At 41.3% G+C, this 18515-nt stretch overlaps 1 protein-coding gene across 4 annotated transcripts in view; it reads left to right on the top strand.

The window, feature by feature from the left end:
- The window catches only part of ARFIP1 (ARF interacting protein 1), a 135343-nt gene extending 119570 nt beyond the window's left edge, over positions 1 to 15773 (top strand). For 2 of the 4 annotated variants that reach the window (XM_075860345.1, XM_075860347.1), the window contains one exon: positions 12347 to 15771. In XM_075860345.1, coding sequence (XP_075716460.1) covers positions 12347 to 12502 — 156 coding nt within the window. In that variant the 3' untranslated portion in view covers positions 12503 to 15771. Of the gene's footprint in view, positions 1 to 12346 lie in introns of all 4 variants that reach the window. The other 2 variants (XM_075860348.1, XM_075860346.1) reach the window with 2 other exon arrangements.
- Positions 15774 to 18515: the final 2742 nt, after the last annotated feature.

Here is an 18515-nt window from a genome sequence, read left to right as displayed (position 1 = left end):
AAGAAGATTTCGGCATCATCATAGACAAGGATTCTTTACTGTAAGAGCAGTGAGAATATGGAACACTCTGCCAGAGGATGTTGTGATGGTTGATTCATTTAGACTACCACCTTTGTTCTCTGCAGGATTTCTACATTTGTTTCAGGAACATGTAGAGTATCCTGCAGACTGATAAACAGTAGGGAAAATATATATTCTGTTTACTTTTATCATTCATTCCTAGGTTTAGTGTTCTGTTTTTAAAGATTTTTCACTTGTTAGAAAATTCAACTAAATTAGTTATTTTAGAATATTGTCTTTCTGCTACCAACAATACCAGCCAGACGGACAAGATGCTATATCCTTCCTACTCTCTTAGACTTGCCACCGCCCCCCTAATTCTTTTCATAGTGGTATAGATAAAGCCAGGGAACAACTTATATTTAGGCATCCCCATCTCAGTCATTAGCTCTTCTTGTATGTTAATCCAAAATGAATCAAGCTTATTACATGTCCCATAACAATGCATTAGATTTGCATTTAGGGCATTCCTATTTATAGTCCTGAATATTAACTATCCAGCATATTATATGCAATATAATCATGGTTTTATAGCATAAAGTCTTCCTCCATTTCTGATTTGATCTTTTCTAACCCATTTAGTTATCTACTTTTAACCACTTCATCAGTAATGGTAACCTCTAAATTATTTTTCCATTTCACTATATTGGTCCCTATCTGCTCTGAATCAGATTGAGTCCCCCGGGATTCCGTACCCCCATGAGATCTTGAAGGGATAGTCAGACTTCGACATTTTTAATGACTTTACTCTCTTGTCCTAAATATACGGATAATAGGGCATAACCTGTAGATCAGTGTAAAGATGTGAATTGTGTCAAAGCCCACCTTTCATATAATACCATGTATTCTGTAAACTCAATGTATAATTAAAATGACATTTGTCTCTCTTCACACTAGCGGCATGCCTTCTCGTTTTCAAATTGATCCAAACTCACACTGATGGCCCCATTGACTATAATGGGGTCTGTTCGACTTTTGGTATTTTTGACGGCAAGAAGAGAGTTGCAAACTGTTAACCCCTTAACGACGTCCATTGTTAAGGAATTAATGCAACACAACGTACTGATACGCTGTGTTGGTGAGCCCGCACCATCGCCAGCGGGTGTCAGGTGTATGTTACACCTGACACCCTGCTGCATGGCCAGGGCCGGAGCTAGACTCCGATCCGGGCGATTAACCCCTTAGAAACCCCCCTTAAAAGCAAGAGCTGCATCTGTGGTGTTTCCTAGCAGATCGGAACCCTGCAATACAAATCGCTGGGTTCCGATGGCTGTTCTGGCAGATCGGAGGCCTACCAATGGCCTTTCGTTACAGCACGGTGTCAGCTGTAATATACAACTGACACCGACGGCTGATGACGGAGCCTGCGCCATCTTCGATCCCTGCCATTAACCCCTTAGATGCCGCGATCAAAAGCGATCGCGTCATCTTAGTGGTTTGTAGTGATCGACATCGACACAATGTGATCGTGGAGCTGCCGATCGTTACTACGGCAACCGGAGGCCTAAAAATGGCCTCCTGGTCTGCCACGTACGATAGCTTATTAGGCCCCCGCCCAGAGTGGGGACCTAATAGGCTTGCTGTCAGTGAATGACTGACCGCTCTAATGCATTGCACAACGTGGGTAGTGCAATGCATTAGTGTGAAGATCAGAAGTGCAGGCCCTTAAGTCCCCTAGTGGGACTAAAAAAAAAGGTGAATAAAAGTGTAAAAATAAAAGTTTCAAGTTAATAAAAACAAACACTGTATTTTTTCCTATAAGTGTTTTAATATAGGAAAAAAATTAACACGTGAAAAAAAGTACACAAATTTGGTATCGCAGGCGGAATTTCTGCCTCAAAATTCCGTTTGGAAGTTTGAGGCAGATTTTCCTCTCCGTGCACGTGAGCGCCACTGGCATAAAACGCTGCGAAATACGCTTTCTCTGCCTCCCATTGATGTCAATGGGAGGTCAGAGGCGTAAACGCCCGAAGATAGGGCATATCCCTTCTTTCTCCCGCGAGACGGTTTTACCGCTCGCGGGAAAAAGACGCCTCCGCCTCCCATTAAAATCAATGGGAGGCATTTTCGAGCCGTTTTTAACGAGTTTTGCGGCGCGGTTTCCGCGTCAAGAAACTCGTCAAAAAACAAAGTGTGAACTTAGCCTAAAACTGTAATGTTGTTGTTTTTCCTGCACGGTGAACACTGCAAAAAATAAAAATAAAAAACAACGCCAGAATCTTTTTTTTTTTTTATCACCACCCCTCCCAAAACATGGAAAAAAAAGTGATCAAAAAGTTTGCCAAAACGATAGCAATAAAGACTACAACCAGTCCCGCAAAAAACAAGCCCTTACTCAGCTTTTTTGACTGAGAAATAAAAAAGTAATGGCGCTCAGAATATGGTGACACAAAAAATAAATAAAATTTTTTAAAAAAATGATTGCACAAACACTGAAAAACGTCAAAAAAATATATACATTTGGTATTGCTGTAATCGTATCGACCCGCTGAGTAAAGTAAAGTTGTAATTTATAGCCCACGGTGACCGCCGTAAAAAAAAAAAAAGAATAAAAAACATTGTCAGAATTGCTGTTTTTTGGTCACCTTGCTTGCCAAATTTTTTTATAAAAAGTGAACAAAAAATCGCATGTACCCCAAAATGGTACCAATGAAAACAACAGATTGTCCTGCAACAAATAAATCCTCACACAGCTCTGGTGAAGAAAAAAGAAAAAAGTTCTGGCTTTTAGAATATAGCGACACAAAAGGTGCAGAGTGTTCCAAAAAGTAGATAAGATTGGGCAACATTTATCGGTGCGACACCGGCCACATATCTGCGGATTATTATTTATTTACCCCATTATTATACTCTTATTATACCCTGATGTACGCCTCACAGATTACATATGCCTCCACATTATAAACGGAAATTTCAGCAATACCCCAAACAGAACAACCACCAAGCAAAATCTGCACGCTGAAAGCCAAATGGCGCTCCGTCCCTTCTGAACCCTACATCGTACCCAAACAGCAGTTTACGTCTAGGTATATGGTATCGCCATACACTGGAGAACCCACTTAAAATTTTATGAAGTATTTGTCTTCAGTAGCACAAACTGGATGCAACATATTGTGCACTAAAATGTCATATCAGCGGAAAATTTGAAGTTTCACTTTGCACCATCTGTTGCGCATTAATTTCTCATGAAAAAACACCTGTGCCGTCAAAATGCTCACCACACCCCTTAAAATGCCTTAAGGGGTGTTGTTTCCTAAATAGGGGTCACTACTTGGCGGTTTGTTTTACTATTTTCCTCAGAGCCCTGCAATTGTAGGCCAATGGTGTGAAAATCACCAAAATAGACCTCAAATGCGCATGGTGCTCTTCACTTCTAAGCCCTGTCATATCTAGAGGACAAAAAAACACGGTGCCACATGGTGCAGGTCACAAACTATAAAGGAACAAAAGGATGAAAATAAGGTGATAACATCACATCCACCTATTAGAGTTGTGCAACAGCAGGCACAACTCTGGTTTAGACAGGATTGGTAGATATGATGGAGCTGCAGCTAGGTTCTAAAGCCGGTCCACTGGGAGGGCGAACCACTATAGTAGAAGATCAGGTATATGTAAAAAGGAACCAAGGTATAACGCTGCTACCATCAACAAGGGACCATATATGGTCCCTTGTTGATGGTAACAGCGCTATACCTCGGTTCTTTTTTCCAAGCCCTGTCATATGTCCAGGCAAATGATAAATGCCTTGAGGGGTGTAGTTTCTAAAATGGGGTCACTTCTTGGGGGCTACCACTGTACTCTGGTACTTTTTTATAGGGTTTTGAAAATACTCCATGGCTCCCAAAAACCAAGCCAGCTAAAATCTGCATGCCTACTAGCGCTCCTCCCTTTCTGAGCCCTGCCTTGTGTCCAAACAGCAGTTTATTACCACATATGGGGTATTGCCATAATCGGGAGAAATTGCTTTTCAAAGGTTGGGGTGCCTTTTCTCCTTTATTCCTTGTATAAATTGAAAATTTCCACATTTTATCAGAAGAAAAGTAATTTTTAGGCCTCATTTACACGAACGTATTATACGCGCGTGCGACGCGCGTGCGATGCGCGTGCTTTGCACGCATGTCGTACGCACCTATATTAGTCAATGGGGCAGTTTAGACGATGCGTGAATTGCGCTCAGCGCGTGTGCGCAGAAAAAAACTCACGACATGTTCTATAATCGTGCGTTTTTCGCGCACTCACGCACCCATTGAAGTCAATGGGTGCGTGAAAACCACGCATGCCGCACGGAAGCACTTCCGTGCGAACTGCGTGATTCGCGCAAGAGCTGTCAAACTCCTGAATGTAAACAGAAAAGCACCACGTGCTTTTCTGTTTACAAACATCCAAACGGAGTGTCAAATTCGAGATGAGCGCCCCGAACTTCACCGGGTTCGGCCAAACTCGTTTTGACCGAAACCGGTAAAAAATGTTCGGGTACGCGACGTCAGGAGACAGTCACTGTCCACGGTGCTGAAAGCGTTAAACTGGTTCAGCACCATGGACAGTGACTTCCGCTCCGAAAATCCATGAACCTGTTTAAAAAAAAAGAAGTTCTGACTTACCGATAACTCCGGTCCGACCTCCCGGGATGACAGTTAAGTCCAAGTGACAGCTGCAGCCAATCACAGGCCAAGCACAGGCTGCAGCCAATCACAGGCTGCAGCGGTCTCATGGACTGCGGCGTCATCCTGGGAGGTGGGGCCGGATGACAAGAGTGGGACGCGTCACCAAGGCAACGGCCGGGAGCCCGGACTGGGGGAAGCAGGAAGTTCTTGGTAAGTATGAAAGTCTTTTTTTATTCACAGGTTGGTGTATATTGTGTTCGGCATTCACTGTCGAGGGTGCTGAAAGAGTTACTGCCGATCAGTTAGCTCTTTCAGCACCTTGGACAGTGACGGGCGTCGACTAGCCTCATCTCTATGATGGCGGCTGCGCGAAAATCACGCAGCCGCGCATCATACACGGATGACACACGGAGCTGCCAAGTGCCTTTTGCGCGCGCAAAACGCAGCGTTTTTTGCGCGCGCAAAACGCACACGCTCGTGTAAATGAGGCCTTATTTTCACAGCAGAATTCCACTAAATTCAGGAAAAAAAACTGTGCGGTCAAAATGCGCACTATACCCCTCGATAAATTCCTTCAGTGGTGTAGTTTCCCAAATGGGGTCACTTTTTGGTGTTTTGCACTGTTTTGTCCCCTCAGGAAGCTTTCAAATGCGACATGGCACCCGAAAACCATTCCAGCTAAATTTGAGCTCAGAAGTCAAATGGTGCTCCTTCCCTTCTAAGCCCTGCCGTGGGTCCAAACAGCAGTTTATCACCACATATGGGGTATTGCCATGCTCAGAAGCATTTGCTTTACAAATGCTGGGACACTTTTTTTTCTCCATTATTTATTGTAAAAATGGAAAAATCTGAGCTAAAACTACATTTTATTAGAAAAAACGTAGATTTTCATTTTCACGGTCTAATTCCACTTAATTCAGCAAACAAAACCTGTGGGGTCAAAATGCTCACTATACCCCTCGATAAATTCCTTCAGGGGTGTAGTTTCCCAAGTGGGGTCACTTTTGGGTGGTTTCCACTGATTTGACCCCTCAGGGGCTTAGCAAATGCGACATGCTACTGAAAACCACTCCAGCTAAATTTGAGCTCCAAAAGCCAAATTTAGAAAAATGCTAATTTTTGCAAATGTTCTCTACATTTTGGTATTTTTCACAAATAAACACTGAATTTATCGACCAAATTTTAACACTAACATAAAGTACAATGTGTCACACGAAAACAATCTCAGAATCGCATGAAAAAAACAAAAGCATTCCAAAGTTATTGTCACAAACTGACACGTGTCAGATTTGAAAAAAATGGCCTGGTCCATTAGGTGAAAACAGGCTGTGTCCTTAAGGGGTTAAAGGGGTTCTCCAAGTTATTTTTAAAAAAATGGCCAATGCAGGAGGGATGCAAAAAAAATAGACATTACTCACCCCACAGATCCATATCGTGTCAGCGCCGTCGCTTCTTTCCTCCCCGCTGCTGCGTATTGACATAGCTGCAGCGAGGACGTGCCCGTATACTCACGGGATAGCTACAGCAAACCACTGACAACAGCGATCTTGTGCCGTATACCCACTGAGACCTGTGATTGGCTACAGCGATCATGTGGGTATACAAGCACATCATCGCTGCGGCTATGTCAATACACAGCGGCAGGGAGGAACGGAAGTTGCGGCGCTGGAACGACAGGGATCTGTGAATTGAGCAACGGCTCTTTTTATTTTTTTCACATCCCTCCTACCCCTTTCCAATTTTTTTAAGAACTCTGAAAACCCCTTTAAGCTTCACAGAACCCCCTGAGCACGAATGTGAACAGAGCCTCTGGCCACTTTCACTCGGCAGTATTTTGGTCAGTATTTTACATTAGTATTTTTAAAGGGAATGTGTCGCTAGAAAGTTTTTTATTTTCTTTTTTAAACTATTATTATTTAAGTGATTACACATTTATTTTAATTTTTTCACAAATCAGGAAATATTATAAATTAGATTCTAATTTATAACCTTTCCATGTGCTGGTCACTAGAGGGAGCAGTTCCCAAAATTGCAGCATGGTCAATGTGGTAAAGCAACCTCATTGCTTTATGCTGCAAATTTGGGGTAGACACACACGCTCTAGTGTCCTCACACAATCCCCCCTCCCTTATTCTGGCTAGTGGCAGGAGAAGGAGGGGTTTGAATCTTCAAACCTCCTAAACTGTGTGCCGCCATTTTCTGAGCGAATGCACAGTGTAGGAGGATTAGATACAGTGCTCAGCAGACAGTATAACACAAACATACCTGAACATAATACACACATCACATACACAAACATTACTTACCTGCTCCTGCCTCCGCTCCTATTCCTTGCGCCTTCGCTTCCTTGATCATATGGCTGTAAGCCGCGGCCGGAAGTCGTCATCTGACTGTCCGGCAACAGCTTCCGGTCCACATAGAAATGGCGCTGGATTTCGCTCTGCTAACGAGCTTCGTTTTGGTCTGTATGGGAACGGCGCTGCAGTGAATGGAACGGCTCCCATTCGCATTCTCTATGGGGATGTATGTGCCGTATTCCATCGCATTCTCTATGGGGATGTATGTGCCGTATTCCATCTCTGTATGTGTCGTTAATCGACACATACAGAGATGATAAAAAAAATGGCAGCCTCCATAGAGAAGTAAAAATTAAAAAAAAGTCAAAAGTAGAACACACGAACACAAATAAATTAATTTTATATTTTTATCATACTAAAAGCAATATGATAAAAAAAAAATAATAATTCGTGACACCTTCCCTTTAAGCCAAAACCCAGAGTGGGTTCAAAACGTAGAACAAGTGCAAATCTTTCCATTATACTTGTCTTGTTTATGTCCCACTCCTAGTTTTGGCTGACAAATACTGATGCAGAATACGGACATCTGAAAGTGGCCTAAGTCTGAGTTTGTGGTTTTGTTATTTATGAATAAATATGTAATCCAGGATTTCTTTTGGCATCAAGTTTTACAGAGACGAAGAAGGTAACCTCTAGAAACTTCTTCTAGATGAAATCTGTAACTCTTGCTGCCTTCTGTATTCCTGACATGCTAGTTCTCAGATTTAATGAGTCTGCTGTGGGGAAGATATGGGTTGTATATATGGCGTTAAACCATCCAAAACAGACTTTTCTTTGAAAATCTCATCTTCAAAGACAAAGGTTCAATCCATGTGACACATCGGTGGTGAATGATCCAGTCATGTTCAGCTGTACTGCACAAAGTAATAACACCTGGGTAAAAAGAGAGGAAGACCTCTCAACCATTAGTCATAGATCTGCAGACAAATGATATCTTGTGAGAACTTGTAGTGTATCTGATTTCAGTAGAATTTGACACAACTTAATTGCAAATGTCGATGTTCAAAATTAATAGTTTTCCACTGGGTGAAGGACTTTGTTAACATAATGATTTGCAAAGCCCTACGAGGCATGGAATCAGTTTGGAGCTATTTGTATGGCAGATCTGGGGGCACGCTCCTTTTAAAATAAAATATGTATTGCTCTGTAATAAGGAAAACCGGCTGCTGGGTTTTTGATGTCTTCATTGGAATGCACACACAATACTTGTTCACCTACAACATGTGTCTACGTCTGGAGATCAGTGCATTCCCGGCCTGACCTGCAGGAACAAGAACACAACTTGGATCCGATGAGAACAGGAAAGGAGCTGGTCCCCATTTTTACCTACCTGTGTATTGGAGCTGTTGCTGTTTTATGAATTAGTTGTTATAGACACAGCCTCATTTATATATGGACGGCTGTTACTCTATAACCGTTAGTACTGCAGAGTGGTCATGGGCATTTCTCCTTAACCCTTTAGAAGTTGTCATTAAGGTTGTGCTGAAACTGATGACATTCTAGTGAAGCCCTCCTACTAAAGGGCCATTTACACAAAGGTCCATTTACACAAAAAATTCAGAGAAACCACAAACAGTCAGGAAAATAATTGCCCAGTGTAAGGCCTCATGCACACGACTGTGGTTTTTATCTATATTTATTTAAATTGGGTGGGGGGAATAAGCTGCTGCTTGTGGAAGCTTAGGGTCACACCATGTACGGGCAGGGACGGCCTTTTGTTGAATGTTGCCCTGTGTAGTACCTTCTGTTGGCACTCTTTTCCATATAGTGTTTTGTCACACCGTGTACAAATAACCATACCAAACAATTCCTAATTATAAGTACCATGCATAGCCATATGTTGGCCAAATAACACTTATACTGTTGCTTAAATAATATTACTATATAGTGCCATCCCCACTAAATAACATACTTAACAGTATTCTAAGTAGCCGTGCCACACAATGCCTAAGTGAATACAACTATACCGTGCGCAAATAATACCAACCTTTATAACATTGATCAGAGTCTTACCGGAAGCTATTTAGCTTGTTTGATAATATGTAGGGGAAGGTAACTCATTTATATCTTGTGGAAAGTGATTGTGACGCTTCGAGCCGTGCATCTACAGGTCACTGTGCCCCCCAGGACTCTGCCATGCTGTCATTTATGACTACATTTCACATGGTGTCTGCAGAGATTCCTAGCAACCTTCACACTTACGTGTTGTATTTACTTACAGACTAGATACAAGTGATTATTCAGCTTCTCGCCATTATTTTATTTGGTTGATTTTAGAGCCTGCTGTTTTTATAAAATTGCCTTGTATGAAACCTTAGGCCGGGTCCACAAGGGAGGGAAATACGATCACAGTACCAGCTATGTGGATAAGATTTGATCTCTCACCCACATGCTGCAAAACATTTTTTTTTTGCACGGAATTCAGAGCATGCTGCGGATCTTCAAATCTGCGGTGTTCTTATTTTGTTGCCGTTGTTCACAGTAGATTAGAAGGGATTCTGCAGCAAAATCCACATGTAACATGTTAATGAAGGGTTTTCCTACTTTAGACATTTATTTAATGTCCTCAGTAAGATGCAAGTCAAAGTGGCCTGTGCCCCGCCGGAAGAGGCCAAATGCAGAAACCTCCCTATTGTGTCCTCGCTTATTTCTCCTTTTCTGTGGGAATGTTTTCATAAAAGAGCAGGGAAAAAGTGATTTTCCTCAGGATGAAATGTTTTGATTCCCCCCCCATTGCCAGCATATCAAGGAACGGACTTTTTAAATAGCTGGTAGTGAGGAGGTGACATCATGCTGCTCGGGTCTTACAAAGGACTAGGCACATATCGGGACAGAACAAAGCATTCTTCTGCTTCTTGATGGCTCTTCGTTCAGGGGAACTTTGCTGTTTGAGGGCGCAGTGAACTTTCTGAGCAGCTTAGCCGTTAAACATGGTTGCCTTAAGCAGTCTAATTAAATTCTGGGAAAGTGTTGTTTGTCTTCTCCATTTGCGAAAAGCTGATTATATAAACTTATTACAAATTATATTTGGACCTCAGAGAAAATTCTCTAATGGGAGACAAAGAGCTTCAACTTATTCTGTGCAGAAGAAAGCTTTTAATCCCACTGTACGTTATTGAGAAGGTTTCTTGTTCCTCAAGAAAAGATTTATTTTTATCCACTTGTAGACGGATGGGAATTTATTTATTTGGCCGTCTGCTTTTCTGCTCAATCGTTTCCAATTTTTACTAGGGTGTTTGTCAACATACGACGCATAATATAAACACGTACTGATATGATATATGTGCAAGTGGCTTTCATTTACATTGATCCTGCATTGGAGAGACTTGGGAATCCTTTAGGATGAGTTCACACAAAAATGCAAGGCCATTAACAATCCATTTGAAAATTGTATCAATCTGCAGTAAAACCGCATGTTGGCACGTTTTAGTCCATTTCGTGGCTTATACTTGTGAACTCCTCCTAAAATGATTGGCAGAACATTCCAATCTACCAGTGATGACTAAGACCCTACTAAGTACAGCAAGTGAGGATTCCGGTGAATAGTCTCTGTAAAGCATAGCAAGTGGAAGCTGGTACAGTCTGCAAAGTATAGTAAATGAAGGGTGTCTAGTTAAGGGGCTCTGCTAAGTGTAGAAAGTGAAAGGGGGTGTGGTTATGGGGCTCTGTGGAGGGAAGCATGTCCAGTGTAGGACCAATATAAAGAAGGGGCTTTGCGAAGTATAGCAAGTGTAGGGTGTCCTGTGAAGCGGCTCTGCTAAGTATACCAAGTACAGAGTGTCCGGTGAAGGGGCTCTGCCAAGTATACCAAGTATAGGGTGTCCAGTGAAGGGGCTCTGCTGAGTATACCAAGTATAGGGTGTCCAGTGAAGGGGCTCTGCTGAGTATACCAAGTATAGGGTGTCCGGTGAAGGGGCTCTGCTGAGTATACAAAGTATAGGGTGTCCAGTGTACCAAGTATAGGGTGTCCGGTGAAGGGGCTCTGCTGAGTATACCAAGTATAGGGTGTCCGGCGAAGGGGCTCTGCTGAGTATACCAAGTATAGGGTGTCCGGTGAAGGGGCTCTGCTGAGTATATAAAGTATAGGGTGTCCAGTGTACCAAGTATAGGGTGTCCGGTGAAGGGGCTCTGCTGAGTATACCAAGTATAGGGTGTCCGGTGAAGGGGCTCTGCTGAGTATACCAAGTATAGGGTGTCCGGTGAAGGGGCTCTGCTGAGTATACCAAGTATAGGGTGTCCGGTGAAGGGGCTCTGCTGAGTATACCAAGTATAGGGTGTCCGGTGAAGGGGCCCTGCTGAGTCTACCAAGTGTAAAATATTTATAATAATCAAAGCATTTAAAAACTTAAAATATCCTTCTCCATGAATAATTCTTAACTCCTGTTTGTAAAGCCACTGAAGTATATTTGTACAAATCACTTAGAAATCATAGGAATCTATTATGTATGCCGGTGGTAAATTATTCACTGTACCATAGCTGCTCTGGATTTTTTTTTTTCCAGTGCCGCAAATAGACATATTGGGCTATATACACGTTGCGTTTGAGGCATCTATTTGACGTACACATCAAGAAATACTCCAGATGTATTCCATGAACCTTTGCAACTGTGTGATACGGTTACACATGTGGCCCTTAGGCCACCATTATAAAGATATAGACACCTTCCTATTCAGCAGATAAAAAGTATGCTGACATATACCAGACTGTCGGATGCCAAAAGAACACATTGGGCATATGCCCAACGCAATGATTATATGTCTAACTTGTCATTATATGTGGAAGCAAGCACAGTTTATATCATGTTATCCATTCAGTTGCTCCCCACAATCGAGAATCAGCAGCAAATACAAGTCCTTGAATTGTCCTCTTCTGATTAAATGGAAAAAATTCTATTCCGACATTTTATAACCGTATTTGTTTCTGGGAAAGCTGGCTGACCACCTATATGGTTGACATTAAATATCCTGTGGGGGTTTTCTCCCAGCTTTCCCAGACACCTGAATGGGAGACCTTTGTTGTAGCACAATCCAGGTGTAGGGGACAGATCCCTGAATGACTAAGTGGTATTTGCATCCAGCGGAATGTAAACGCTGGACGACCACATCTTTGCAGTCTGTTTCGCCATTTTTAGAGACGGATATAGTAGAACCGAGAAACTGCTAAATAGATTTTTTTACCAGTTTGACAATTGTACGCACTGGGATTTGTTCAGGGTGAATTTCTTTTTACTCTGTTGTGCCAACTTCTTATAGAACACTATAAAAATGGCTATTTATCTAATCCTTATTCCAATGCACATTTTTTTCTCTCCCCTTCACGTCCAGGTTAAAGTTCTTCATAATCAGCTCGTCTTGTTCCACAACGCAATTGCTGCCTACTTTGCCGGGAACCAAAAGCAGCTTGAACAAACATTGAAGCAATTCCATGTTAAATTGAAAACCCCGGGAGTGGATGCTCCTTCCTGGCTGGAAGAGCAGTAACTTATCCAGAAAACAAGAAGGCAATCTCCGATCATGACCAATGCATTTAATTTGATGAAAGGGGCAGGGGTTAAAGAATTCTATTAATGATTTCTATACACAGACCGATGTCAGTTTTTAATACTCTATCAGGTTAATGGTGAAAAATGTCTATTCTGTAACTTTATTATAGAACACTTTTATGTTACTTTCTGTATGCGGATGGCAGGCTCTTTCAATAGGATTACATAGAAATGTATTTTTGCACTGTTCAGCTAGGGCTACATACAGACTTCTATCTCGTGACATTTGATAGTCTATAGGAGTAGGCTGAGCCTCACAATTTACATGGGACTGCAACATATCTTGATGGAATTTTTATTTGTAATTTGTCAGTCATGATTGATTTCTTTTTATTCTACCCCCATAGAGTAACAGGACCGCCTCATAATAAAACATCATTATCTATGAAAAATACATCCGGGCAGAGTTACTATTACGGTCCTAAACTTAAGACATCTTAAAACCAGACAATGCAGCTGATGCGTACTCTGTATAAGAAATTTGGCACCTCTTGCTAAACATGTTATATACAATTCTCTTCCTTAGGTTACCTCTTGATTTGTTTACTTTAGACCAATATTTTGGGTCCAAATTTTGGTGCACATTTTAAGCCACGCCACCTATTCACTAAGCCACACCCTTTTTCTAGGAGTAAAAAGTATCTAAAACACAAAATAAATCTGGCGCAAGGCGTGTTTGGGTGCAAATTGGGCCAGAATTCTGTTGCATTTAGCTTCGTACATCTGCATGGTGTAAAAAATAAATAAAATTAAACACGTCATATGATCTTTGCAAAGTGAGACTTGTCTGCTACAAAGAGCCCCGAGAGTCTGTGTGCAACCTGAGCCTAAAAGAGAAAAGCAGATTTGTACAGTTCGTGCTTGAACGGCAGTCTAGGGGAGTAATTCTAAGGTGGGTGTTTCATGATGTGTACAGGTATCTACTGATTTTTATATTCCGATCTATTAAACATCTTCAGACGTCACTTTAATGTAAAAGTTGTTTTTAAAAAGAATTGCTGATCGCATCACAGTTCAGGCTGCTCAAATTGTTTTCTTGTCTAATTATTTTGCCCCAGTGGTGTAGATGAAAACCGCACGTTAGATCAACTTCATCTATAAATCTGTATAGTATATACTGTAACAAGAAGGATAATGAACTGCGTATATGTCTAGCTGACACCACCTGTACCTCCCATATCCACCTGCCCCCTTGAACCCTAACGGTGTCGCCGGCTGTGCAGCGGGGTATTCATTCCTTCCCTTTTCTATGAGTTAAGGGGGAGGATTGTTTATATCGTTGGGAGATTTATAACCTATTGTAAATCTGTTATGGGCCATGACAAGCTACTGATCAACAGAAGTTCTCTATTAACGGACTATAGATGGATCAGAAATATTAAGTTCCACATATGAAAATCCATTAATTGCAGCCATACACTGGGTCTTCGTCACGCAGTGCTTCGATTCCAGCCTGCCACTGCAGAGTGGTGACGGCAGATCCGGGTAAGTGATCTCACCAATCTACTCCCCTTTCACTACTAGATTATGCTGGTGTCTAATACAAGCTTTAGTGCCGGCTGTGGGGAGTGTTTAAGACTCCTCCTTCCACCAAATTGCCAATGCAGGGAAGAAGCTATGGCAACATAATTAAATGTTAGCGCAATATAATAGAGGTAAGAATGTCAGGCCTGTTAGCACAGTCGCTTTATACGTGATGGCCGTCTGTCCTGTCTGTAGATGCCTTAAGAATTTAAAGGGGTTATCTACAATAAGAAAAAAAGTTCACTTTTGTGCCAGAAACAGCGCCAGTCTTGTTCATGGGCTGTGTCTGGTATTGCAGCTTGGCCCCATTCACTTGAAGAGGGATACACTGCAATAATTATTGGTGCGGTTTCGAGGAGGAGGAAGGGGCAGACCTTTTTTTCTTACCCTGGACAACTCAACACCACTCTCCATCAGAAACGAAAGTCTATGTAATGAGCAAAGTATTTTCCAAGTATGTCAGCAGATATCGTTGTGTGATACTGAGCACTTCCAGTTTTCAGAAGTTCTTATTACACTACACAGTCTGATTCTTGCCTGATCTTTGTATAGAGCTGTAAAATCAGCCTGTGTGGTTATCATAACTCGCTTTACTATGCGTTTAGTGGGAGCCGGTTGGTGATTTAAGGGGCTCAGTTTAACCATTGTAATAATTGACACCAGAATAGAACATTCGTTTTTTTTCCTGAAATTTTAGCGACCCTCCCCTCACACACCAATTCTTCTACACTTGGTTTATGAGTAGGGGGGGGTCAATAAGCCTGTCACAGCCTCTCTTTCCATAGTGACCCTACAGGAATGTTCCTGGCAAACATGTGCCGCCACCTCCGCATTGCACCATTTATAAGAGAATGCTATTGAGATATGCGCACCCTCAAGTCGTTGAAGAAGGGGGACCCGGGTGGAGGATCGCCCAATACTCACGGCAAAACTGAAGTTTTTTTCTTTAAATCTAGTTTTCTTTTGTTTTATACAATAAAAGTAATCCTATTTATGGAACTTGGGAACAATGTATGTTGTTATTGTCCTAGAATGTATTTTACCATTTATGTAAGAGTTCCCTACAGGAAGTGCTATTGAACGAGCTTACATTCTATAAAGAAACACTAATAATTCCATCATTACAGATAACTTGTAATGGGGGTGGAGGAGGGATCCCCTGGGCCTTAAGGCTCCAAATTGCTCTCCAGTATCACTCCATAGAACAGCTCTTCTGTTCCACTATATTTTTTTGGGACTTTGAAGAACCAAATATATGTGCCTGTGCTGCCAGATGAAGACGTGTCAGGGTGATGGGAATGTTTTGTATACAACCGTACAGGCCTTAACTTGCAATGATGTGCCTTTTATGGATTTTTAGATGATGACTTTTTCCTGTTCCTTTCCTCTCTATAAGTGCACTATTAATGCTTGTTCCGGGCCAGGAGAAGCCGGTCACTCACACCTTGAGTCATTGAACTATTCCATTCTTTTTATCATGTATGTTCTTCACTTGGAGAAGCTGCATTCCTGTGTGTTTTATTTTGAGTTTATCTTATACAAATTGACTTTATTTACAATATTTACTCTATTAAATATCTTGAGATTTTTGTATAATATGTTGAATAGTCCAATGATGCATTAGTTCCAATGGTGGTTATTATTAGTGTCTATTTACATCATATATGTGATATCTTTCCATTGTCTGATTATATTTTCTATTCTTAAATACTGTTCTTGTAATAGAGTACTATCAACCCTTAATATGGCTCTGCGTGAACTTTATGTATGTAGTTATTGTGCTGCACAACTTTCTTCTCTAGGTAAACACATCGATTTATTTTTTTCTTACTATTTTCAAATACAAAATTCATATGGAGCTCAACAGAAAAGGAATTGTGGGATGCAACATCTGATACTTATTACAGAGGTGACATGGTGCTGTACAGAGGCCCCATATAACAGCAGCGAGGGCCTATAGCTCTGTACTACTTGTTTCTCCCTACAAATTACGTGCACATGGCTCTGCAGTACGCGTGACACATTAGGAGCACTTTTCCTTTGGGAGAGGCTTTCCTTGTTCCTTCTACTGGGATCATTAATGGTTTTCAATAGCAAAAACAGGATTTAGTTAACCCGTTAGTGACCGCCCCATAGTGTTTTTACAGCGACCACTAACCGGCTTTATTCTGATGCAATAGCCTTTTTACGGCGCTGCATCGGAATATATAAACAGCAGGGAGCCATTAAATCTCCCTGCTCTCAGCTGCCAGAGGTAGCTGAGAGCTGGGGACATCCCTGCTCGAATGGATGAGATCGATATTCGTATCGATCTCACCCGTTTAACCCCTCAAATGCGGTGCTCAATAGCGAGTGCCGCATCGGAGTGGTTTTGGAGAGAGGAAGGGAGCTCCCTCTCGTGTCTGTCTCCAATGGCAGCCGGGGGCCTAATAAAGGCCCCCAGGTCTGCCTGTAGTGTATGCCTGCTAGGTCATGCCGGAGGCATGGCCTAGCAGATGCCTGTCCGTTTTACACGGACAGGTATAATACACTGCAATACAGAAGTATTGCAGTGTATTCTAAATGTGATCAGAGGATCGCATAGTGAAGTCCACTTTTTCCCCTTACAAACTGCTTTATTATTAAAGAATAAAGTTAAAAAGTAACACATATTTGGTATCGTAACGACCCCAACTATAAAATTATTACATCATTTAACCCGCACGGTGAACGTTGTAAAAAAACAATGCAAAAATTGCTGTTTTCTTTGAATCCTGCCTTAAAAAAAAAATGTGATAAAAAGTCGCATTTACTGACTCATGCAAACTGCATCAGCGAAAAAATAAAAAAGTTATGGCTCTTCAAATATGGAGACAACAAAAACAAATAAGTTTGAAAAAAGTGTTTTTACTGTGTAAAAGTAGTAAAACATACAAAATTTATATAAATTTGGTATCGTTGCAATTGCAACAACTTGCTGAATAAAGTTATTGTGTTATTTTTACCACGCGTTAAACGGCGTAAATTTAGGGCGCAAAAAAGTGTGGCAAAATTGCAGGTTTTTTTCTATTCCCCCCCCCCCCCAAAAAAAGTTCATAAAAGTTTATCAATAAATTAGATGTACCCCAAAATGGTGCTATTAAAAAATACAACTTGTCCCGCAAAAAACAAGAACTTGCACAGCGATGTCGACGCAAAAATAAAAAAGTTATAGCTCTTGGAATGCGACGATGGAAAAACGTAAAAAATGGCTGTCATTAAGGTCTAAAATAGGCTGGTCTTTAATGGGTTAATAGCGAGAATAAGGGTATGTGCACACACAAAATAAAAAGCATCTCAAAATAACGGAGCTGTTTTCAAGCGAAAACAGCTCCTGATTTTCAGACTTCTTTTAATCAGTCGTGTTTTTCGCGGCGTTTAACGGACATTTTTGGAGCTGTTTTTCTATAGGGTCTATGAAAAACTGCTCCAAAAACGACTGAAGTTACATGCACTTCTTTTCCACGGCCGTTTTTTTACGCAGCCGTTTTGAAAAACGGCCGCGTAAAAAAACGTCTCTTCCGAACAGAACGCCATTTTTCCCATTGAAATCAATGGACCGATGTTTGGAGGCGTTCTGCTTCAGATTTATCAGCCGTTTTTCTGGATATTTACAGCCCGAAAAACGGCTGAAAACACTCTGTGTGAACATACCCTAAATCCAGGCGGCTTTACGACATGATTTTGACGTACCAGAGTGAGATTGTGGATTATTACATGGGATAATAAAGGGGGTTAAATTCAGTTTTGCTATATTTTTTCCTCAAAGCAGTTCTAAATGTTTTTCATTTCACTACAGTGGCAGATTTGGTGGCACCTTATGAACGTGTGTGGGAATTCTGTTGCAAATTACAGCAAAAAAACTAGCATACAGGAACACTTTTCAAAACTCTAGGAAAATGGGCATGACTAAGAAAAGTCATAAAATGTATTCGACACTAAATACTCGATTACTGTATGTGTATGGCTGCCGTGAGTTGGAGTAAAGAGAAGTGTGTCTTACATGCCCAGTGAATTGTTTGAACTTTATCATATCACGTGCACTATTTTGATAAATTTGGAATTGGTGCCATTTTCTACATTATGTAAAAAAATTTGAAAAATCTCTTCTATATTTATTTGTAAGAATGCTTTTTCTTCAGGATCGCAAAGGTCATTACAAATCAGGTCAGACTTTCTAGATTTTTATAGTTTCACTCACACTTTCTCATAGACACACCTATAGTCTCACTCCCTTAGATTACAGCATACTTCGCGTGCCCTGGTGACAATGCATAAACTGCCAGCTGCTGACGTAATGCCCACAAAGGACTGGACACCAGCAGGGAGAGACAGCTATAAACATGGCACAATAGATAGTAGAATATGAAGTTATTAAATTACGCATGTTAGATATTTTGGCTTCTTTA

The sequence above is a fragment of the Rhinoderma darwinii genome, chromosome 1, assembly GCF_050947455.1.
Source record: "Rhinoderma darwinii isolate aRhiDar2 chromosome 1, aRhiDar2.hap1, whole genome shotgun sequence".
In the NCBI taxonomy this organism is placed as follows: domain Eukaryota; kingdom Metazoa; phylum Chordata; class Amphibia; order Anura; family Rhinodermatidae; genus Rhinoderma; species Rhinoderma darwinii.
The sequence above is the reverse complement of the archived record's forward strand: the minus strand, read 5'-3'. Positions and strand labels throughout refer to the sequence as shown.